The 24,302-nt window shown below is 41.1% G+C and overlaps 1 protein-coding gene and 1 long non-coding RNA gene across 3 annotated transcripts in view; one reads left to right on the top strand and one right to left on the bottom strand.

Annotated features, from left to right (window-relative positions):
• LOC125632462 (uncharacterized) overlaps positions 1-24,302 on the top strand; it is a 40,235-nt gene that overhangs the window by 3,825 nt on the left and 12,108 nt on the right. Inside the window, exons 2-4 of one of the 2 annotated variants that reach the window (XR_012666980.1) lie at positions 16,381-16,622; positions 17,037-17,124; positions 19,018-19,175. This is a non-coding gene — a long non-coding RNA (uncharacterized LOC125632462). Of the gene's footprint in view, positions 1-16,380; positions 16,623-17,036; positions 17,125-19,017; positions 19,263-24,302 lie in introns of those variants that run through there. The other variant, XR_007355317.2, reaches the window with a different exon arrangement.
• LOC125632461 (DGAT1/2-independent enzyme synthesizing storage lipids) overlaps positions 19,541-24,302 on the bottom strand; it is a 67,399-nt gene continuing 62,637 nt past the window's right edge. Inside the window, exon 7 of the mRNA XM_048840692.2 lies at positions 19,541-20,919. Within this exon, the coding sequence (XP_048696649.1) occupies positions 20,815-20,919 (105 nt within the window). The 3' untranslated portion in view covers positions 19,541-20,814. The remainder of the gene's footprint in view (positions 20,920-24,302) is intronic.

Raw genomic sequence — 24,302 nt, 5'->3', positions numbered from 1 at the left:
TCCACAGGCCTCCAAACCAGTGGGGTCTGGGCAGAATTCTGTCTGAACTCTTCATTGTGGCATAGGACTGCCGTCTAGAAGCCCTGCTCCCTGAAAAATAGTCCCTCAAACCTTCTGAGCCACCTTGCTTACAAATGCTCCCTAAGAGTCCCACCTCAGGTGCAATCACACTGGGCTTATAGTTAACCCTTTTGTGGAAAACAGTGCAGGAAAGCAAGGAACACAGGCTTAGCTAGGGAATTTATTAACAGTTTACTCTTTAAAAGTGCTAATTATTTGAAAAAAAAAATTCCGGAGACGCAGCTTCCCGTTGTCTGACCTCACCCCTCCTTGAGTCCATGGCTTCTCAGCATTTCAGACTAGGCAGAATCCCTCCTGTCTAATCTCTCTCCAGCCAGTCTTGCTTACATCTACCCCTCTGCATCCTCCCCCTTGACAATGCAGTCTGTCTTCTTTTGCCAAGTGCCTAAACTGAGAAATTGCAGTTCAGCTAACCAGGCTGGCTCCCCTGTATAGAAATGCCATTGTTCCATGGAATTGGGCCTCCAGTTGAGAAACCGAGTTGATAGCTGCTCAGTTATGGGGTCCTTCATCAGGACAGCAAGCATCTTTCCTGGGTAGGGCATGTGTCTGGAATACATTACAATAATTGTCTTGAGCAAGGTTAGACGTGCTCAGCACATACATGGCGTTTACACTACAACACGAGCTGATATACCCCATTCTGTCACAGAATAAACTTTATTTTTATTGATTAATTTCACCACAGTATGGATATTTCTCAGTATTTTATTCCAGTTTTTATCAGCTTTTTGTACTAGAAAATTGAAGAGGAGAAGGACGCCATTTTTGTTCAAACTTGAGTAATGTACAAGTAAAGGTTAATATTCAGGAATAAAACAAGATGATATTGCATGTCGTCACTTCCGACTAGAGAGTACTGCATGCTGTTTTCATCTAAGGCCTAAAAAATGTAACCCACATCAGTTTAATGCCATTGCCAACTAGATACTCTTTTTTAAAAAAAAAAAAAAAAAATCTAAAATATGATCTTGGTCTCAATTCTGCAACTGGATCCATGTGGGCAAACCCTTACACCTGCAGGGAGCCCGCTGAAGTCAAATGGGGTCTGCCCACACCAATCTGATGGCTGGATTGAGTTTTAGGATTATAAATTCTCACTGCCACTTTATATTGAATTATTTGTTATAGGCACTAAAGCCCAGATTCATAAAGATATTTAGGTACCTAAATACCGAAGTACCTTTGTGAATCTGGGCCTAACATTTTTTAGGCTATTTTTTTTTTAAAAAAGCCCCTTTTTGACTTTGACGAACAGCAAAATAAAGTTTGTTTTCAGTCATTTTGGGGTGCAATAAGAGGGACAACTCTACTCTTCAAGCACCTATGTCTATTTTGTGTTGTCTGGCAATTACTGGTTGAATTCCACCAGCTGACTATATTTGGGTAGTAATCTCTAAGAGACTACCCAGGCACTTGGATTGCAGTTGTTTTTTGGAGTCTGTTAAAAGGTTCATAAGTAATGATCTTTAACATCTGCTAATTGCCTATCCTACATAGGAACAAAACTCTGGCATCTCACCATTTTTTGGGAAACAGAACATAAAGTGTAAAAATAGAATTAGGAAGGCCAAAAAATAATTTGAAAAACAAATTGCCAAAGACTGAAAAAATTTGCTATCACTTTTTCAAAGTACATCAGAAGCAGGAAGCCTGCTAAACAACCAGTGGGGCCCCTGGACAATCGAGATGCTAAAGGAGCACTTAGGGACGATAAAGGCCATTGTGGAGAAATGAGTTCTTTGCATCGGTCTTCATGGTTGAGGATGTGAGGTAGATGCCCAAACCTGAGCCATTCTTTTTAGGTGACAACTCTGAGGAACTATGCCAGATTGAGGTGTCATTAGAGGAGGTTTTGGAACAAGTTGATAAAATTAAACAGTAATAAGTCACCAGGACTAGATGGTATTCACCCAAGAGTTCTGAAGGAGCTCAAATGTGAAATTGCAGGACTACTAACTGGAATCTGTAAACCTATCATTTAAATCCATTTCTGTACCAGATGACTGGAGGATAGCTAAGGTGATGCCCATTTTTAAAAAGGGCTGCAGAAGTGACCCCGGCAATTACAAGCTGTAGCGAAACGACAGCTCACTGGTGTGGCGCCTCCTGCTGGTAATCTCAGGAATTAGCTCTCCAGCATATAGAGCGCCTCCTCCTGGCCAGTGTCTCACCTGCCACTGGCCCCACATGTCCCTCCTGGACCCTGGTGCCCCTTTACCTTGGGGTCCTGCCCCCACACTCTGAGTCTCCCCTCACAAGGGAACCCCCAACCTTCTATCCCCACCTTGCCTCAGTGGCTACTGACAGTGCCTCAGTCATCTTCTAGCCCCCACTCACTGGGACAGACTGCAGTCTGTCATGGCCACTTATAATTGGCAAGGAGGTTGGACCAGCTGCCTCTGCCTATTCCCAGGCTGCACCTCTGTAGACCCAGTACCTTTGTAGGCCTTCACCAAGGCCTGCAGCCTGGAGGTTTACCAGGCTGGAGCTCCCCAGTTCCCTTTGCCCTTTTCTCCAGTTCTGCTCTGCTCTGCTTCAGGTACCTTGCTCCCAGGCAGCTAGCCCTTCCCACTCCACAGCTAGAGTGAGACTCCCTCAGCTCCTGATTGAGCTGGCCACAGCTGTAGCTGCTTCTCCAGCCTAGCCTTTCACAGCCGCAGCCCTCCCCAAGGCTGCTTTTAACACCTTCAGGGTCAGAGGGGGTGACCACCCCGCTACACAGGCCAGTAAGCCTGACTTCAGTACCAGGCAAACTGGTTGAAACTATAGTAAGAACAAAATTGTCAGACACAGATGAATATAATTTGTTGGGGAAGAGACAACATGGTTTTTGTAAAAGGGAAATCATGCCTTACCAATCTACTAGAATTCTTTGAGGGGATCAACAAGCATGTGGACAAGAAGGATCCAGTGGATATAATAATATATTTAGATTTTCAGAAAGCCTTTGACAAGGTCCCTCACTAGAGGCTCTTAAGCAAAGTAAGCTGTCTTGGGATAAGAGGGAAGGTCCTCTCATGGATTGGTAACTGGTTAAAAGATAGGACACAAAGGTGGGAAAAAATGCTCAGTTTTCAGAATGGAGAGGTAAATAGTGGTGTCCCACAGGGGTCTATACTGGGCCCAGTCCTATTCAACATATTCATAAATGATCTGGAAAAGGGAGTAAACCGTGAGGTGGCAAAATTTGCAGAGGATATAAAACTACTCAAGATTGCAGTCTGCCTGGGATTTAACTAAGAGCTACAAAAGGATCTCTCAAAACTAGGTGACTGGGCAACAAAATGGCAAATGAAATTCAATGTTGATAAATACAAAGTAATGCACATTGGAAAACATAATCCCAACTATACATATAAAATGGTGGGGTCTAAATTAGCTGTTCTCACTCAAGAAAGATCTTGGAGTCGTTGTGGATAATTCTCTGAAAACATCCACTCAATGTGCAGCGGCAGTCAAAAAAGTGAACAGAACGATGGGCATCATTAAGAAAGGGATAGATAATAAGACAGAAAATATCATATTGCCTCTGTATAGATCCATGGTACGCCCACATCTTGAATATTGCGTGCAGACGTGGTCGTCCCATCTCAAAAAAAGATATATTGCAATTGGAAAAGGTTCAGAAAAAGAGCAACAAAAATGATTAGGGTTATAGAATGGCTGCCATATGAGGAGAGAATAATAAGACTAGGACTTTTCAGCTTGGAAAAGAGACGACTAAGGGGGGATATGATTGAGGTCTATAAAATCATAACTGGTATGGAGAAAATAGATAAAGTGTTATTTACTCCTTCTCATAACACAAGAACTAGGGGTCATCAAATGAAATTAATAGGCAACAGGTTTAAAACAAACAAAAGGAAGTATTTTTCACACAAATGCACAGTCAACCTGTGGAACTCCTTGCCAGAGTTATAAATGGACACAGATCAGATGTCAAGAATTATTCTTTTACATAGAGACTGTCCAGTTTGGCTAACTTACATGGCAGGGGGCGTCGCTGGCACATGATGGCATATATCACATTGGTAGACGTCAAGAATTATAACATTCAAAAACTAGTCGGAGAACACTTCAATCTCCCTGGTCACTCAATTACAGACCTAAAAGTCGCACTACAACAAAAAAACCTTCAAAAACAGACTCCAACAAGAAACTGCTGAATTGGAATTAATTTGCAAACTGGACTCCATTAAATTAGGCTTGAGTAAAGACTGGGAGTGGATGGGTCATTACACAAAATAAAACTATTTCCCCATGCTTATTTTTCCCCTTGCTGTTACTCATACCTTCTTGTCAACTGTTGGAAATGGGCCATCCTGATTATCACTACAAAAGGTTTTTTATCCTCCTGCTTTTAATAGCTCACCTTAACGGATCACTCTAGTTATTGTTGTATGGCAATACCCATTTTTTCATGTTCTCTGTGTGTATTTTTTATATTATTTATATATATATATATATATACATACACACAATCTTCCTACTGTATTTTCCACTGCATGCATCCGATGAAGTGGGTTTTAGCCAAGAAAGCTTATGCTCAGATAAATTTGTTAGTCTCTAAAGTGCCACAAGTACTCCTCGTTCTTTTGCTGATACAGACTAACACGGCTACCACTCTGAAATCTGTCAGAAGACAGGATATTGGGCTAGGTGGACCTTTGGTCTGACCCTGTATGGCCATTCTTATGTTCTTGAAGCTCCAGTCACTGAATCACACAACTGGAAAATAGATTAGCGCTGTCTGTGCTTTAACACTGGCTGAAACAAGTAATCCAAACATGCAAGAATCTCTTCTGGCCAAAGCACTCTCTCCATTGAAATCTGACCAGTTTCCTTGAAAGAACTGGATTGTGGTAACAAGAGTCTAGTGGTTCACTGCTGCAGGCGGCGCAGCATTGCAGAAGAGAAGATAATGCTCCTGATGCAGGAGCTATTAAGCAGATGCACAGAGAATCACAGCAGGACAAAGTGCACTAGGCAGAAAATTCCCACTACTGGGGTGATGGATGGCAGCTGGCCTGATAACTGGGACACTTCACAACAGCAGCAGGAAGCGACACTGGAGGCAAAACACTTTTAAAAGTATCAGCAGATACCGCCTCATTTTTAAAAAAGTCTTACATTAAAAACTCTCTCAAATGCTAAATGGTCTAGAAGATGATGGGCTGAGTCACCAAATAGGTACATATGTAAGCATAAAAGATCAATGGGAAAAAGAACTAGGGATCGGAACAGTTTGTAGTTGGTAATCCAGGTGGCTGGAGGAAGAGACAGCAGAAGCTGGAGAGGTGGGCAAATGGCAGGCAGACAAGAAAGAGATGATGGAGCCAGTTAGGGTAGCTAACACAGGAGGAGGCAAGCAGGAGCAGTGATAAGTTTTGTGAATGTGGGATCTTTAGCTGCACACATTAAATGGGTGGGGGGGGGAGGGTTTGACCATAGGAGTTGCTTCTATTTAGGCTCCAGTGAGGTCCAGCAGTAAAGTCCTGGTCAGATATTGGTATTTCAATCTCCTTTTGTATCTTGCTTCTCTTAAGATTTCTTTCTAATCTTCTACTGTGTTATAGCTCTTCTCCCATTCTCTTGTTCTACAATGACTTCCTCAAGCCTCTTATTCTTTCCCCTCTCTTCTTCCACTTCGTCCACTTTCTACTATAACTCTTCCCACATAGTTTATCCTGTCAATCACTGTCTTTTCCCTTTACCTAACCTTTTTCACATCCCTTCTTCTCTCAGGAGTTATTTTTGTCAGAAATGTCACTTTCATGGATTTTGCCACGCGATGGCTGGAAGCAGTAGCTCTAAGCAACACCAGGGCTAAAAGTGTGTGCCAGGCAGTAGCAGACATTTTTGCCAGGGTAGGTTGACCCTCCAGAATCCTTATGGATTTGGGAACTAATTTCCTGGCAAGGACCATGAAAAGCCTTTGGGAAGCTCATGGGGTGAGCCACCCTTACCACCACCAAACAAATGGCCTGGTGCAGAAGTTTAATGGAACTTTTGGGGCCATGATACATAAATACGTAAATGAGCACTCCAATGATTGGGACCTAGTGTTGCAGCAGTTGCTGTTTGCCTACAGGGCTATACCACATCCCAGTTTAGGGCTTTCACCATTTGAAAACGTGTATGGCTGTGAGGTTAAGGGGCCATTACAGTTGGTGAAGCAGGAATGGAGGGGTTTACACTTCTCAAGGAACTAACATTCTGGACTTTGTAACCAACCTACAAAACACCCTCCGAAACTCTTTAGCCCTTGCTAGAGAAAACCTAAAAGATGCTCAGGAAGAGCAAAAGGCCTGGTATGATAAACATGCCAGAGAGCATTCCTTCAAAGTAGGGGACTAGGTCATGGTCTTGAAGGCACTCCAGGCCCATAAGATGGAAGTGACATGGGACGGGCCATTTACGGTCCGAGTGTGCCTGGGAGCTGTTAGCTATCTCATAGCATCCCCCACCTCAACCCTAAAGTGTACCATGTTAATTCTCTAAAGCCCTTTTATTGAAGAGAATTAAAGGTTTGTCAGTTTACAGCCCAGGAAGGAGATGACACTGAGTGGCCTGAAGGTGTCTACTATGAAGAAAAAAGTGATGGTGGTGTAGAAGAGGTGAACCTCTCCATGACCCTCAGACGTATGCAGCTACAGCAGATCAAGGAGCTGTGCACTAGCTTTGCACCGATGTTCTCAGCCACCCCAGAACAGACATACCACTCCATTGACATAGGTAATGCTCGCCCAATTAGATCCCAACCTTACCAGGTGGCTCCTTAAACCAAAACTGCTATAGAACGGGAGATCCAGGACATGCTACATATGGGGGTAATCCGCCCCTCTAAAAGTGCATGGGCATCTGCAGTGGTTCTAGTTCCCAAACCAGATGGGGAAATACACTTTTGCATGGACTACTATAAGCTAAATGCTGGGACTCACCCAGACAACTATCCAATGCCACGCACAGATGAGCTATTGGAGAAACTGGGATGGGCCCAGTTCATCTCTATCTTAGACTTAACCAAGGGGTACTGGCAAGTACTGCGGGATGAATCCGCCAAGGAAAAGTCAGCTTTCATCACCCATGTAAGGCTATATGAATATAATGTGCTCCCTTTCGGGCTGCAAAATGCACCTGCCACCTTCCAGAAACTTGTAGATAGTCTCCTAGCGGGACTGGGAGAATCTGCAGTCACCTACCTTGATGTGACCATCTTTTCTGATTCATGGGCAGAACACCTGGAGCATCTGCAAAAAGTCTTTGAGCGCATAAGGGAAGCAGGATTAACTGTTAAGGCTAAAAAGTTTCAAATAGGCCTCAACAGAGTGACTTACCTCGGACACCAGGTGGGTCAAGGAACTATCAACCCCCTACAGGCCAAAGTAAATGCTATCCAAAAGTGGCCTGTCCCAAAGTCAAAGAAACAGGTCCAATCCATCTTAGGCTTGGCCGGATATTACAGGTGATTTGTACCACACTACAGCCAAATCGCTGCCCCACTGACAGACCTAACCAAAAAGAAACAGCCAAATGCAGTTCGGTGGACTGAAGAATGTCAGAAGGCCTTTAACCAGCTTAAAGTGACACTCATGTCTGACCCTGTGCTAAGGGCCCCAGACTTTGACAAACCTTTCCTAGTAACCACAGATGTGACCGAGCGTGGTGTGGGAGCAGTTTTAATGCAGGAAGGACCAGATCAAGAATTCCATCCTGTAGTGTTTCTTAGCAAGAAGCTGTCTGAGAGGGAAACCACTGGTCAATCAGCAAAAAGGAATGTTACGCCATTGTCTACGCTCTGGAATAGCTACCCCCATACGTTTGGGGACAGTGTTTCCACCTGCAAAGTGACCATGCTGAAGTGGCTTCATACCGTCAAGGACATCAACAAAAAACTTATTCAGTGGAGTTTAGCTCTCCAAGATTTTGATTTTGAAATACCACACATTTCAGGAGCTTCTAACAAGGTGGCTGATGCATTCTCCCTTGAAAGTTTCCCAGAATCAGCTGGTTAAAATAGTCCTTGAAATGTGGAAAATATTGTTAGTTTTTATATAATCAGTAGTATATCTAGAGGTGTATGTGTCTTATTAATTCTGTTTTCTCCTAGAGCTCCAGGAAGAAAACACAGCCAGTGTGAAGCAGGCTGTCCAGCACTGTCTGTGATTTGGGGGGGGGGGTGTCAAACATACAGCAAAGGGTAACATAAAATCCCTCTTTTACCTGTAAAGGGTTCAGAAGCTCAGATAAGCTGGTTGTCATTTGACCAAAAGGACCAAAAAGGGGAGAAGATGATTTCAAATCTGTGGGGGGAAGGTTTTTGCTTTGTCTCTTTGTGTGTGTTCTCTCAGAGACAAGGAGAAAGACCAAGCAAATAATCTAGCTCCTACTGAACGATACATCTAACTTACAGAAATAGTAAGTAATAGCAAGGAAATGCATTAGAGTATCTTTTGTTTTAGCTTGTGAATTTTCCCTGTGCTAAGAGGGAGGTTTATCCTTGTTTTTTGTAACTTTAAAGTTTTGCCTAGAGGGGAATCTTCTGTGTTTTGAATCTTATTACCCTGTAAAATCAGGATGGAAGGTAATTTTACAGAGGTGTTTCTTCTACTTTTTTTTTTTTGTAATAAAGTTCTGGTTTTTTAAGAATCTGATTGGTTTTAGTGTCCTAGTCTGTGCTCACCTGGTTTACCTATTTGGTTGGTAGATTATTCTCAAGCCCCCCCAGGAAAGGGGTGAAGGGGTTTGGGGGGATACTGTAGGGAAACATGAACTCCAAATGGTCCTTTTCCTGAATCTTTGTCTAACTCACTTGGTGGTGGCAGCAGTACCCATACAAGGGTAAGGAAGGATTTGTACTTTGGGGAAGTTTTTAACCTAAGCTGGTAGAAATAAGCTTAGGGGGTCTTTCATGTGGGTCCCCACATCTGCACCCTAGAGTTCAGAGTGGGGAGGGAACCTTGACACTGTTGTTAACAAACAAACAAAAACTCCAAGCTATGATTCACTTCTAGGTTGATTCAGAGGCCACTGAAGTCAATGGAAGTTTTTTTTTTTTTTTGAAAATAGACTTCAGTGACTTTGGATCAGACTCTTTAAGAACTGTAACAGCACACTCTTACTCGGGTAATACTTACAATGGCATAAATGGATTACTTCAGATTTACACCCGTGTAACAGATATCTGACCCACTATCACTAAAACATTTGAAAAATATACTGTATACGCACGCTCCTCTCTGTCTAGCCTTAGTTAATATCAGCAGACCCTTACCCCCTCCTTTAGCTCCATTTCATTAGCAGTTTGGGTTTGCAATCTTTAATCTACCAAATCTAAATCCCTTTACAACTCACAACCCAATTCACATAAAGCATCTAGAGAGGGGCATAAGAAGGGGGAGGGGCATGGTGGATCTCCCATTTGGTGCTCCTTTTCCCACAAGAAAATGCACTATATGAGCCCCTTCCACATATGGAAATGGAGGGAATGATCCAACAACAGTTTCCCAGAGTATGGTTTTTAATCACACAGCACTACAGGATTATCATTTATTTTGTTACAGCACTTCTGTGAAACATACAGATAGCAAAGTATTAAAGAAGTGTATTTTAAAACAAAATTTGGAAGAGGAGCGGATGAAAAACTGGTTTTTTTTAAAATGATTAGTGATCACATTTATATGTGTAGTTGCCGTGCCACAGTTTTAAATTTTTGACATATGAAAGAATATTTAACTTAGGGTGATTAAGGAGCAGCCAGTAGGATGTAATCTTTGTTGATAAAAACAATAGTAGGTCCCACATGCTATTACACAGTAATAGTATGACATTGACATGGAGACAAAAGAATCTGAAAAAGGAGCTGGAAAGAAATGTATAGACAATATTATATTTAGAATATAAACTATATTAGGAATAGTAACAATCCAACACAAAATGCTTGCCCATTTTGGTCTAACCTCAATCCCATCTTTCCTTTTAATCATATCTTCAAATCCTCTATTTCTTTAGAAAAAATAGCTAGGTGTCTCAAACTGATCCCACTGAGGGTTACAAAAAGAAACTACACCATTTGCTCAAGAAACTCCCTGAAAAAGCACAAGGTCAAATCCGCACAGACAAACCCCTAGAACCCCAACCTGGGATATTCTATCTGCTACCCAAGATCCATAAACCTGGAAATCCTGGATGCCCCATCATCACAGGCATTGGCACCCTGACAGCAGGATTATCTGGCTATGTAGACTCCCTCCTCAGACCCTACGCTACCAGCACTCCCAGCTATCTTCGAGACACCACTGACTTCCTGAGGAAACTACAGTCCACCAATGATCTTCCTGAAAACACCATCCTAGCCACTATGGATGTAGAAGTCCTCTACACCAACATTCCACATAAAGATGGACTACAAGCCTTCAGGAACACTATCCCCGATAATGTCACGGCAAACCTGGTGGCTGAACTTTGTGACTTTGTCCTCACCCATAGCAATTTCACATTTGGGGACAATGTATACCTTTAAATCAGCAGCACTGCTATGGGTACCCGCATGGCCCCACAGTATGCGAACATTTTTATGGCTGACTTAGAACAGCGCTTCCTCAGCTCTCATCCCTTTATGCCCCTACTCTACTTGTGCTATATTGATGACATCTTCATCTAGACCCTTGGAAAAGAAGCCCTTGAGGAATTCCACCATGATTTCAACAATTTCCATCCCACCATCAACCTCAGCCTGGACCAGTCCACACAAGAGATCCACTTCCTGGACACTACGGTGCTAATAAGCGATGGTCACAAACACCACCCTATACCGGAAACCTACTGATCGCAATGCCTACCTATATGCCTCCAGCTTTCATCCAGACCACACCACACGATCCATTGTCTACAGCCAAGCTCTAGGATACAACTGCATTTGCTCCAAACCCTCAGACAGAGACAAACTACAATACCCACCTGCTGAAGTGAAGAAACACATTGACAGAGCCAGAAGAGTACCCAGAAGTTACCTACTACAGGACAGGCCCAACAAAGAAAATAACAGAACGCCACTAGCCATCATGTACAGCCCCCAACTAAAACCTCTCCAACACATCATCAAGGATCTACAACCTATCCTGAAGGACGACCCATTACTCTCACAGACCTTGGGAGACAGGCCAGTCCTTGCTTACAGACAGCCCCCCAACCTGAATCAAATACTCACCAACAACCACACACCACACAAGAGAACCACTAACCCAGGAACCTATCCTTGCAACAAAGCCAACTGTGTCCACATATCTATTCAGGGGACACCATCATAGGGCCTAATCACATCAGCCACACTATCAGAGGCTCGTTCACCTGCACATCTACCAATGTGATATATGCCATCATGTGCCAGCAAAGCCCCTCTGCCATGTACATTGGCCAAACTGGACAGTCTCTACGTAAAAGAATAAATGGACACAAATCAGACATCAAGAATTATAACGTTCAAAAACCAGTCGGAGAACACTTCAGTCTCTTTGGTCACTCGATTACAGACCTAAAAGTGGCAATTCTTCAACAAACAAACTTCAAAAACAAACTCCAACGAGAGACTGCTGAATTGGAATTAATTTGCAAACTGGATACAATTAACTTTAGGCTTGAATAAAGACTGGGAGTGGATGGGTCATTACACAAAGTAAAACTATTTCCCCATGTTTATTTCCTCTCCCCCCCGCCCCTGACTGTTCCTCAGATGTTCTTGTCAACTGCTGGAAATGGCCCACTTTGATTATCACTACAAAGGTTTCCCTCCCCCCCAGCTCTCTTGCTGGTAATAGCTCACCTTACTTGATCACTCTTGTTACAGTGTGTATGGTAACACCCATTGTTTCATGTTCTCTGTGTATATAAATCTCCCCACTGTATTTTGCACTGAATGCATCTGATGAAGTGAGCTGTAGCTCACGAAAGCTTATGCTCAAATAAATGTGTTATTGTCTCTAAGGTGCCACAAGTTCTCCTTTTCTTTTTGAGTTACACTCTATGATCTTCATTCAATTGACAGATTTTCACAATTAGTGGCCTTCACCTGTTCAAACCCATTACTATCAGGTTGTACTGTTAATATCTATGCAACAAAACTGAAGGCAAGAGGGTTGCACAGGTGTAATTGATTGGAGCTCAAAAAGAATTCTGTTGACATATAAGAGGAGATAGAGTCAAGATCACTGTCTTTGGTGTGTTGACTTTGCAGTTTTAACAGGAATAAATATTAGTGCAAATTATTTTTGTCACTAAATTAAGCACTGGTGACTCTGAATAGATAGAGGATCTCTGCTCGGTAAGAGGTGTCATTTTTGAGTAGACACTTTTCAGGACAAAAGCAGACTAAGTACATTGATACACTGCAGCACTGACTAATCAACTCAGTTCAACATACACAATGTGTAGTGCTTGTTCCGACATCAGACAGCTATTTAGTAATTGATCAAATTCAAGGACTTTGAATTTACAATAGAGCCACTATACACCTCTCTGGCATTATAAAGGGGCCTTTTTTCCCCCTCTAATATGTGTGCCTTTTACACTGACACAAGTGACATACAGAGGGAGGCAGAAAAGGAGACTATCAAATATATGCAGTTTAAATATACATTTGTCTAACTACCTTAACCATTTTAAGTTATATATATTAGAATCTTGAGACCTTGCTTGTTCTCAGGGCAATTACATCCTTGATGTGGTGTATGTCATAAGTCTGAAATAGTCCTAGTTTATTGATTTTTCAGAGGATCTCTGCTCAGCAAAAGCCCATTTGTTTATTTCAAGGGTAAGAGGACTCCGGTAGGACATTAGAAAGATCTAAAGATTGGGTTATTATATATTCTAATTATTGGGTGAAGAAGGTGGTAATTATTTTTCTATAATTGTGGCAAGGAATGTTTAGAGAAAAGGATAGAGGGTCCTTTTTATGAAAGGGTATATGAATCAAAATAAATACAAATACATATATTTGTTTATTATTTAAGGGCACTCTTAAAAGTGTTCCTCAACACTGGACAGTAATTGTTGACAAGTCTATTCAGTTAGGTTGTGCTGTGGCTTTGAGGCCTTCTTCAGAAATGTAGTATACATATATGCTAATTAAAGGCACTGTCAGAAATGCCCCCCCCAATAATAGGGTGTGGCTGCAAAGCCCCCTAACAGAAGTGTGAATGTGTCCTGGACAGTCTGCTTCTTCTGGAATTTGGCCTGAAGCACACGATCTCAGAATCATTGGGGTAAGAGAGTGAGAGAGCAAATCATTAATTGAACTAAAATCTAGGGTCCCAGACTGAAACCCCTACTCGGCCAAACCACCACTGAAGCCAACAGGATTTTCACCCGAGTATGCACTATAGGCTTGAACTGCAATTAGGTAAAGAAATACATTAATCAAAATTGTGCAAAACTACCACCTCATTCCATATCTCCACCCAGATGGGAAAATGTTATTTTTTAATTATCATAGGTAGAGCAACATCTGTAACTGGTTCCATTCTATATAGTCTTTTTCAAAAATTTAAAATTTTCCTCACATTTTTTATCTTTCAGGCTTAAAAATTCCATTAGTTACAGCCTGACTTCTTTTTTTTCCTTCTTTTTTTTTTTTTTTTTTTTTTTTTTTTAAAAAAGATTGAGCAAAACCAGGTAAGCCATTTTCAATAATAAAGTATTAAATATATATTCGTGTCATTCGGAAAAAAAAGAGACTTTTAAAAAAAAAATAGCTTTAACACATCTGGGGTTTGAGAAAAGAAGATTCAAAATTTACCAGGGAGATAGCATCTAGATTACTAGTGTGTTTTCCTTGGTCTAATGAAAATCCATGTAGATTTGCCTGAATTATAAGGATTTTTAAAAGAAATTTTGAGCATGTACACATTTTTATCATATGATGGTCTTTTTTTAAAAACTAAAGATCTTCCAATATTCTACTGGCACTACAGGTTTGTATGTTAGGAGAGCATTAATTCTCATTCAGCAAATAATCTCTTACTGTTGGCACTGGACACGTGCATATGAAAGCTGTGTGGCATTTCTCATTCAGGGCCTAATCCAAAACTCATTGAAGGGCTCTAAATCAGGACTGTAGTGCACAGATTAGATGGAAAGTGAGGCGGGGATATATAGAGAATGTGTCACTGCAGAAATTGAATTTTGCATAGGGAATGAGGCAAGGATCACACTAAACAATGAGGATAAAAATAAGTATCAAACAGGTGTCAGTCACTATGTACTGTGGAACCTGTGCACTGCAGATGTTGTGTGGGGAAGGGATAGTGTTTGTTCATTTAATTGAAATCTGTGTTGTAATGCATATACACAAGGGAGCAGTTAGTGTTGCAGCAGCCACCCTAACTTTGTCATATCGTGACTTTTGAGTATTTTGCTTTGCAACCTTAATGTCCCTTTTAGATTATTCTGTGGTTTACAATAATTTATATGCTGTATAAAAATGTGCTGGGAGCTGTACATGCATATGACAAGTCATGGACCCCAAAAAGCATGCATTCTAAACAGACAACTTTTCCATCATTCAATGTTTTAACTATTGTGTTGGGGATTTTTTAAATAAGGATATGTACATGCACACCTCTCCTGTTTTCATTTGTTTTACACAAGCATTTTTAAAAGGCAGTTTTTGTCCAGTGTTTGGAGAGTGTCATTCTAGATGTACTGCTTCTCAGGACAGCATGAGTGTTTCCATAATATCAGAATAAGTTGAAGATTGGACTGGATTTATTTTAATTTAAGTTTCTGTGGTGGGGCATGTGCCTCACACAGGGCTAATTGGGGTTAAGGTGGTCAGGCAGGCCCATTAATTCCAGTTGGTGCACCTGGAGGAGGAACCAGGGAGTATGCCACTAATTAGAAATAGGGTCATCTGAACAGAAGGCGGGGCCAGTATAAAGCCCAGGAGCAGTGATCAGCAGGGGGACTGCAGGAAGGCAGGCTGTAGTTGCTCCCTGAGTGGAGGGAGTTTGAGACTGGCAAAGGCGGCGGGGGGGGGGGAGTCAGAGGAGTAGGAAGAAGCCCAGGGAAACAGCAGCAAGGGGGGTCAGACTGCGCAGAGACCGTGGCTGCTTATTATAGGGTCCCTGGGCTGGAACCAAGTGAAGAGGGCTGGCTTGGGTTCCCTTGCTATCTACTGGCAAGGGCACTGGAGACACCAGCTAGACAGCAGGTCCAGAAGGACTTTGAATTCCCTGGAAGGAATTAATTACTAACATTCTGCAAGTGGTGGCAGTGTTCATTTGGTCAAAGGGGATTCATTTATGCAGCTACCTGGACTTCTTTGTCATCAGTCTGCTCAGGAGTCTTGTTTAATTTGATTTAGTCCAGGTCAGCACATCTTTCTTGAAAGCAAAGAGACACTTCATTTGATTCCTTCTCAACTGCTCTTGTACTGAGACGTAGTACTGTATGCCCGGTTAGCAAAGCCTGAGACTGACCCTGATTCAGTAGTAACACTTCCTGCTTTCCATCACAAGTTCTATGCGGGAACCTGTCCCAATAAATGTAATCCCCTTAGATTACTTTGCAACCTGTAGACCTATTACACAAAAAATAGTCCTTCTCTGTTGCTAACTAAAGAACCTCTTCTCTTCAAATGAGCCTATTTGTGAGACTTCATACAATGGGTAAATGTGTCAGTTTTGCTGTTGTTTATACCAGCAGCAAGTGGATTTGCAGATTGCTCATTTGAAATAATAGTGTACCAGCAGTGTTTGCTTCCCCAATCATCTCCTTGGGTGTTTACTGTAAAGCCTAATGATAAATGTTGGTATGGTTACCCATTTCACTGCAGACCATTTTAGTAGAAACATTCAACAAGCATGCTTGCTTATTCCCCTCTGATGGATGAAGTAGAGATATTGACACGGAAGGCAGTGAAGCAGCTGATTTAGGGGACTAAGAGTCCAAGCCTCCCACCCAAAAAACTGAAGTCACTCCAACCCTGCTTACAGGAGAAGGAAAGAGGAGATTCATTCCCTCCATAGTACCAAAAGCCACAACTGCCTCCGGGATGCCAGGAGCCTGAGCTGCCTCCATCACCTTTCTGGCTGCCAAAAAGGCCCCACATGTCTCCTTACCCAGCTATTAAAACTCAAGCTCTTCTCTCACACTAAAAAATTTCTACTATGCAGTTATGACTTGGCAATGCATAACTAATAAATGGGAATTCGATATCAAAATAGGCCAAGGAATAGCATAGTGATACTGTTTACTGACAAATGTGAAAATTAAAACTTCCATATTTAAATTTATTTGAAGCTGCTACACAATCTCCACACCATTAAGAAGCCAGAAGGCCTCACTGGACAACCAAGATGCAATACACAGGGACTTGTCTGTGGGGTTCATTCATACTACCCATGATGGACAATAGCAGATTTCCTACATATGGAAGTTAAATCGCCGCTGGAGTCCTGGGCAGCGCTGGCCGGGCAGCGTGGAAGGGCTGGCTGGGAGATGCTGCCCCCAGCCCTGCCCCTTCTGCCCCAGCCCCCATACCAGTAAGTTTTCAATTTTACTTTCACCCCTGAATTTACTAGCCAGGTACAAATCTCCCTAGTGAAACAGACTAGAGAGAATGGATACTGACTGGACAAAACTAGCCAACCTGCAACTCCAAGGCCATAAGAAGTAAGAATAATTGTTGTAATAATTTAGTGTTGTAAAATAAATAAATAAATACATTTTAAAAAATGGAATACATGAAAGGACAGTTGGACTGAGGATGGTAGCAATGGCTAAAAATAGATAAATAAAAAGGCACCAATTTTAGCAGGATAAGTAAAAATGTATCAGTTAAAAGGATTTTGGGTTATGATGGGGTTATATTTAGAATAAAATAGTTATAAATGAGAATTTTAATGTGCACCTGCATAATGTTATGAAACAAGACATAAAGAACATGTATTTAACAGAGGGAGGCGGAGCAATGCAGGACCTTCACCAGAGTGGAGCAGCATTCATCTAAACACTGGCAAACATCCTACCTGCACTCCAGAAAAAGTTAAGAAACGGTTACTCACCTTTCATTACTGTTGTTCTTTGAGATTTGTTGTTCAGGTCTATGCTATATTATGTTGTCTGCTCTATCTGCTGGACTTATGCTTTTTGCTTAATTAAGATAAGAAAATTTTGGGACAATATATTACTATTAAAGCTTTAAATTAGTTAAGCTTAGTATTGGTGTGGATTGTGCTTTTCACCCAACAATGTGAAGCTATCTTCTCAAGGCTACTGATACTGTGGCAATGAAAGATTAAAGCAGGTTACCACAATAACCCTTAGTCACTCACCAGCCCTTGGTTATTCACCAACAGACCAGGTTCTGCATCATTCTTCTGTCCAGGTGGAGTATCTGCCACCTATTTCCTTCTCATTGATCACACAACCGAATAGAAATGGGAGACATCCTTTTAGAGGAATGTGATAGAGTATCTAGCCCAATATAGGTGAGGAAAGGATAAATGTGGGCTGGAGGCCTCCATTAAAGCACCTGGTTGCATCTGGCAGGCCTAATGAAAGATGAAACACAGCTGGGGAGGAGCTGAATAGTTATTATAAAGATAAGCAGTAGGGGTAGTAGTATGAGACTTCTGTGCTAAAACTCAGACAAAGAAGGGGACTGTTAGAGTTGAAGATAATGCTATGTAGCAGGCCCTGGATAGAAGAAATGAAGTGATTTTGTTTAGAATACTAACTGGCTATTATAACTTAAAAATTTTTTTAGAATAAATAAAGACAAACTGTGTTCTGTAAGGTGGAAGAAACAATTGATTGCTTTTTATGGGTATGTAAGCCTTTGCTAAAGAAAGGGAAAAGATTTCTGAGGAATTCAAATATCTTAAGGTAACAAAAGCTACACTGCTATTTAGTAAAAGTATCAGGGAAATGGAGCATTCTTAGAATGGTGTTATTACATTACTTGGAAGATAGGGCAGAGCAAGAGCATATAAACCACTCAGCATTTAGGAATTATAGTTGGTGGTGGCTACGGACCAGTGATATTCAGAGTGAGGCTCTGGAGTCACAAGTAGCTCTTTAATGTGTTTCCTATGGTTCTTTGTAGCCCCTGACATTAAAAACCTGGTTAATAATTAAATCACACACTCAGGATGCTTTTATTAAGTTATTATCCAATTGCAGTTGATAAAATAATACTTAGTCATTTTGCTGTGAGACTATTTTATTTTATTCATATGTGAAACAATGAATTCACACTACTGTGGCTCTTTTGGGTAGTGTTGATTACTAATTTGGTTCCTGAACCAGTGAGGTCTGAGTATTACTGCTATAGACTATTCAGTCCTTGTTTGCTTTGCCATTAAAAAAAAGGAGGGGCCTATAGGAGGAGAAGGAGAAGAATTATGTAGTCATTCTCTGGGTTTTAGAGAGTGGAGATTCCTGAAGGGAACAGGAAGGCTTTTGCCTGGTACAAAGAGCCCAGGAAGGGGCTGCTATGGTGGGAAGGAGTCCAGGGATATGGCAACAAGGGGTCAGATGGAGCCAACTTCGTCTACTCATTTTTGGGATCCTGGACTAGAACCCAGTGGCATGGGAGGGTCTGGCCACCGGAAAAGGTGGTGCATAAACAACCTGACAAGGGTGAGCAGGACTACTGAGTTTGGAAACAGGCCTCCAGGAAGACAGGGTGTTGCTCTGTACAAGGGCAGTAGGACAATGCTGCAGAGCCAAAGAAGAGTGCAGAGAAGTGAGCTTGGATAGAAGTGAAGAGTTTGAGTTTTTAATTTATTGGATTCCTTGAGGGTACTAGATGAGAACCTGCTATACTGTATTAGCCACAAGGGGAAAATCACTGATCTCCATTTGGGCTGGGAGCTCTAAAGAAAAGGGAGAGAGGCTACAAGACTCACTTCTGGTTTCTTTTTGTCAAAACAGCTGAAATTTGGCCACTTACTGGTATGGGAGGAGGTTCAGAAGTGCACACAACTGGAAAACATGAGTATGAGCACTGGTGGCAACGTATTTGGTAAAATACCATTATGAAAGAGTGTTTGAAGAAGGAATCCACACACAGAAGTTTGTCAGTTTTAAAAGTGAGTGGGAAGTATAACTTCCAATTTTATTTGTTTCCAGGATTTCATACACCAAATTAAAATATAGATTTAAGTTACTAAATACATGAATATGTAGAGAGAAGCAACAGGGCATTTAGTTTTGATTCTTTTCTGTACTCAATATACTTTACTTTTAAAATTGAGCTTTCAAGAAGACAAGAAATCTAAATGCTTCAGTGCACTTGTTTTTATGTACATAGATTTAATTCCAACATTTGTACACTACACATTTTAATACCAAATCAAGGAGACCATGATGCTGTACAAAAAGACCAACTGGAGTTGTTTCTTCAGATCAAATTTTCCTCTGATTTTCCTCTTGTAATAGTAGACAAGTGGCTATTGCAAGAGGATTAAAGCACAAAAGGATAAATGTTTGCTCAGTCTTTTGGAGTCATTAAAGAGCAAATACTATAAGTGTAATAATTGTGTGAAATAAAAGGAAAAAATGCATCTTTGAGTGGAAAGTTTTCTGACGCTACCAACTGGGAGTTCATTTCTAACATTCTTGGCTAAAACATTGGTCCAATTAAAGTCAAAGGAATTTTACTATTGAGTATAGTGGGGTTAAGGTGACCAGATAGCAACTGTGAAAAAACAGGACAGGAGGTGGGGGTAATAGGCACTTATATAAGAAAAAGTCCCAAAAAATGGGACTGTCCCTATAAAAACGGGACATCTGGTCACCCTAAGCGGGGTCAGGATTTTCAATCCTTATGTTTACAATCTAAACAATTCAAACATTAGACCGTGCTTCAACTTTTTACAATGTCTGAATAGGTTAGTAATTCTGCTGTGAAAGAATTAATATGATGTTCTGTATCAGAGCATCTATGCCAAGCAAATTACTGTTAAACTTGGTGAAACCCCAAAAATGTAAACGTAACCTGCAGAGGAGAAAAGATGGGTTTGTGCTTTTTTATTTATTTATTTATTTATTCTTTCTGGTGCATCAAGAAGGCCTGATGAGTTTTTCTCCTTGTCAGAGTTTGGGTTTCTTCTTTCTTTTTTATATTAGAAAATTTTAGGTGTTGTCCACCTTGGAAGAATCTGTGATGACTGGAGAACTAGCACAATGGGAGCTGTGCTAGTGAGCAGTCAAAGAATTCTTAGACTGTTAAACTCTGGCTTATCATTTGTTTTTGTAAGCACCTCCCTTAAAAGTTATGTTTTAAACAACATCTTGTCAGTCATTGTAGGCTCACTTTAATTGAAATATCTGAGACATCCCAAGGGGTTCTCCAGCAAAACCAGACTAGACATTTATTATTGGCCTATTCTTATTCCCACTGACTTAAAATGGGCTTTGGATCAGGTTCATGGCCTTCAGTGGTACCAGGATCAAAGCCTGAGTGGGGTGGAAAATTAAGGCCATCTTCATGTACCATAAACTAGTAAAAGGAGCACAAGCCTAAATTTTTCAAAATCCTTTGTAAGCCAATTTTATCTTTTAAGAATTTGAGTTTTGGCCCATTTCTACTTGCTGATCAGAGACATAAGAGAGACAGCCCTTGTTGGGAGAAACTGTAATTTTAAAAAAAAGTTTAAAGTACAGTAACGTAGCTTTTAATACTTTTACAACAAGGTATGTACATTTTAAACACATATGTAAAACACACTAGTCATCTTTCTGATGTTTATCAAATCGTTCCAATAGAGCCCTTAATATATTTCCTGGTAGCTTTTGGTGTCTGTCTCTTAGCGCTTCGATAGCAATCTTTGTCTGAAAGAAAGAAGGAAAGAAAGAGGGGGAAACGTTTTATATTACAGGAATGATGAGTCATCGTTTTCTTCAAGTTTTCCCAATGTTGCAAAATATATACAAAAAGTCTAAAACTCTGTGGAAAGCGGTAAGGGTGCGGGCAGAGGGAGCAGAAAAGGGAAATTCCTCGCAAGATCCCATCAAACCCTTGCTAAGGCAGAGTCTCATTTCCAGATGCTAGTGTATTTTCCTGTGATAACTAAGCACACTAAACAATTATATCTAGCTATGCACTAAAGCCCCAATTGTAATAATCTCTAAACTAAGCCAGCACTGAGGAAAACCTATTCAGCGTAAAATCCTTTGCCACAAGGTTCAAGAGGCAGTTTCCCTTCAAAACCAGCTATAAACTTTTCAAACTCTATTTTAAATGTTTACTAGTCATAAAATATTCATGACATGACTAAATAAAAAGGGAGGTTTAGGATGTAAAAGGGCAATTCCTTCAGCATTCAAATGTACTCTTCCCAATAAATCATGTTTCTTCAGGTCTATTAAATCTCATCCACTATATACTAGTAATTTTGCTCCAGCTAAAATATGGTAATCAGCCAAGATGCTTTCCTCTACACCTCACCAACGCTAAAGAATTTGTTTATAAACCAGGTCAACTTTAATTTCGTTAAAAATTAAATTAAATTTAAATTTAAAATTAAATTTAGTGGGAACTCTTTGGTGCTCAAACTCTTGGGGGGAAAAATCAGACTATTTTTGTAGATGCCTAAAGATGGAATAATAAGCCTAAATTTAGGCACATAATTTTGAAAATCTTGGCTAATACATATAAATGCATTGGAGTCAGGAAATTAAAAATGTTTCTCATACTAACATTAACATCCATAGTGCTCCAACAGGGCCCAAACCTCAGCCAGTTTATAGCAACTAAGGATCTGACTTATATTTATCAATTTCAGAGGTGTAACTATGTTTTGTATGTATGTGAGGCAAAAAGGGACTGTGGAGTCTGGTTCCTTGTTTCACATAGGGCTCTTTTATGTATTTAGGAGGCTGAGAGGTAGGACTTGAACTATAATGTGTACAATATGGGTCCAGGGACAGATTTTCAAAAGGCACAAAGAGCAGTCAATGGGAGTTGGGCATCTAATTCCCTTTTATGTTTTTGAAGATCTCCCCGGGTTACTATGGAAACATTAACCTTTCCCTAGAATTTATGTATTTAAATTAATGTTGTTGTCATGTATTTTCTTGGATTTAATTTCCATTTTAAAAAAACAAGAGAAACTGCCTCTGAGTTTTGGTATTTAGACATGACCTGCAAAGCAAGACTTTTTTTTTTTAACACTATTTATTGTTTACTCTCTCTGTCCCTCTCCACCATAAATGAAGCAAAGTGTGGATTCTATTTCTTAGAGAGAAAGGGATTGTGTGTGGAGAGATGCAACTTAGAATACATCCTTGTAAAAGATCACTAGTCAGGGCTGCTAGCAAAGCCAGGAAAGGAAAGACTATAGCCACTCATCATTTCTATTTTTTTTTAAAAAAACAACCACCCCAAACATGCCAGAGATAAATATGTCATGAAAAAAATATGCTACATCCTACATATCCACATCCTACATCAGGAAGAACCAATGGAGGACACAAACAGTTGCATTTGCTTGCAGTGCACCTTTAAAATATTCCTCTCCAAACTGTAGGAGCTTGCAGGCTTTTATGTATTGAAAGTGATGTTCATCAAATAGCACTGTCAGCTATTCATTAGCAATTTAAATTCACAGGAGTACCTTTTATCCCAGATTAAGTTCTCTCGCGTCACAAATGAAGTGTCACTAACAGCCACACCTGTGAATTTCTGGGTTTGGAGTCAAGCTGTGTTTCTTTCTCAGGCATCCTCAGTACTAAAATATTCTGCAGATCAAGTTACCTTCATTTACTCCTGTGCAATCCCATTGTCCTCAAAGAGGAGACTACTGAAATCTTGCTGGTTCAGCTTTGTGTCCTTACAGCCTTTGAAGCTGGTGAATGATCCTTTACCAGCAAATATAGGAGGAGAAAATGGAAACCTCCTAAAGTCCAGGGGCTGTTTTGTCATTTTGCCTGAGCAAGGCTTCTACCCTATCCACTTGTTCCTTTGAAAAGTCGTCACCCTTTCCTTTGTGGACGTTCTCTTTGGCCTCTGCATCTCTCTTAGATGATAAAACAAGGTTGGATTTGTTCTTTGGAAATTTATAAAAGCACAATGTGTTTTTTCACATTACTGTTAATTTTCAGTCCTCTTTAATTAATTCCTCTCCTTGGATTAGGGTAAGTTGTGTTTCCTTTCTCCTTCTTTTTGGAAGTGTCTTCCTGTGGATGAATGGATTAAGTTTAGAAGTGGTGAGCAACAAGAGTGATGTAGTGGTGGGAGTCTGCTATAGACCACCGGACCAGGGGGATGAGGTGGATGAGGCTTTCTTCCGGCAGCTCGCGGTAGCTACTAGATCGCACGCCCTGGTTCTCATGGGTGACTTTAATTTTCCTGATAACTGCTGGGAGAGCAATACAGCGGTGCATAGACAATCCAGGAAGTTTTTGGAAAGTGTAGGGGACAATTTCCTGGTGCAAGTGCTAGAGGAGCCAACTGGGGGGGAGCTTTTCTTGGCCTGCTGCTCACAAACCGGGAAGAATTAGTAGGGGAAGCAAAAGTGGATGGGAATCTCAGAGGCAGTGACCATGAGTTGGTTGAGTTCAGGATCCTGACACAGGGAAGAAAGGTAAGCAGCAGGATACGGACCCTGGACTTCAGGAAAGCAGACTTGGACTCCCTCAGGGAACGGATGGGTAGGATCCCCTGGGGGACTAACATGAAGGGGAAAGGAGTCCAGGAGAGCTGGCTGTATTTCAAGGAATCCCTGTTGAGGTTACAGGGACAAACCATCCCGATGTGTTGAAAGAATAGTAAATATGGCAGGCGACCAGCTTGGCTTAACAGTGAAATCCTAGCGGATCTTAAACATAAAAAAGAAGCTTACAAGAAGTGGAAGGTTGGACATATGTCCGGGGAAGAGTATAAAAATATTGCTCGGTCATGTAGGAATCATATCAGGAGGGCCAAATCGCACCTGGAGCTGCAGCTAGCGAGAGATGTTAAGAGTAACAAGAAGGGTTTCTTCAGGTATGTTGACAACAAGAAGAAAGCCAAGGAAAGTGTGGGCCCCTTACTGAATGAGGGAGGCAACCTAGTGACAGAGGATGTGGAAAAAGCTAATGTACTCAATGCTTTTTTTGCCTCTTTCTTCACTAACAAGGTCAGCTCCCAGACTGCTGCGCTGGGCATCACAACATGGGGAATAGATGGCCAGCCCTCTGTGGAGAAAGAGGTGGTTAGGGACTATTTAGAAAAG

The sequence above is a fragment of the Caretta caretta genome, chromosome 2, assembly GCF_965140235.1.
Source record: "Caretta caretta isolate rCarCar2 chromosome 2, rCarCar1.hap1, whole genome shotgun sequence".
In the NCBI taxonomy this organism is placed as follows: Eukaryota; Metazoa; Chordata; order Testudines; family Cheloniidae; genus Caretta; species Caretta caretta.
The sequence above is the reverse complement of the archived record's forward strand: the minus strand, read 5'-3'. Positions and strand labels throughout refer to the sequence as shown.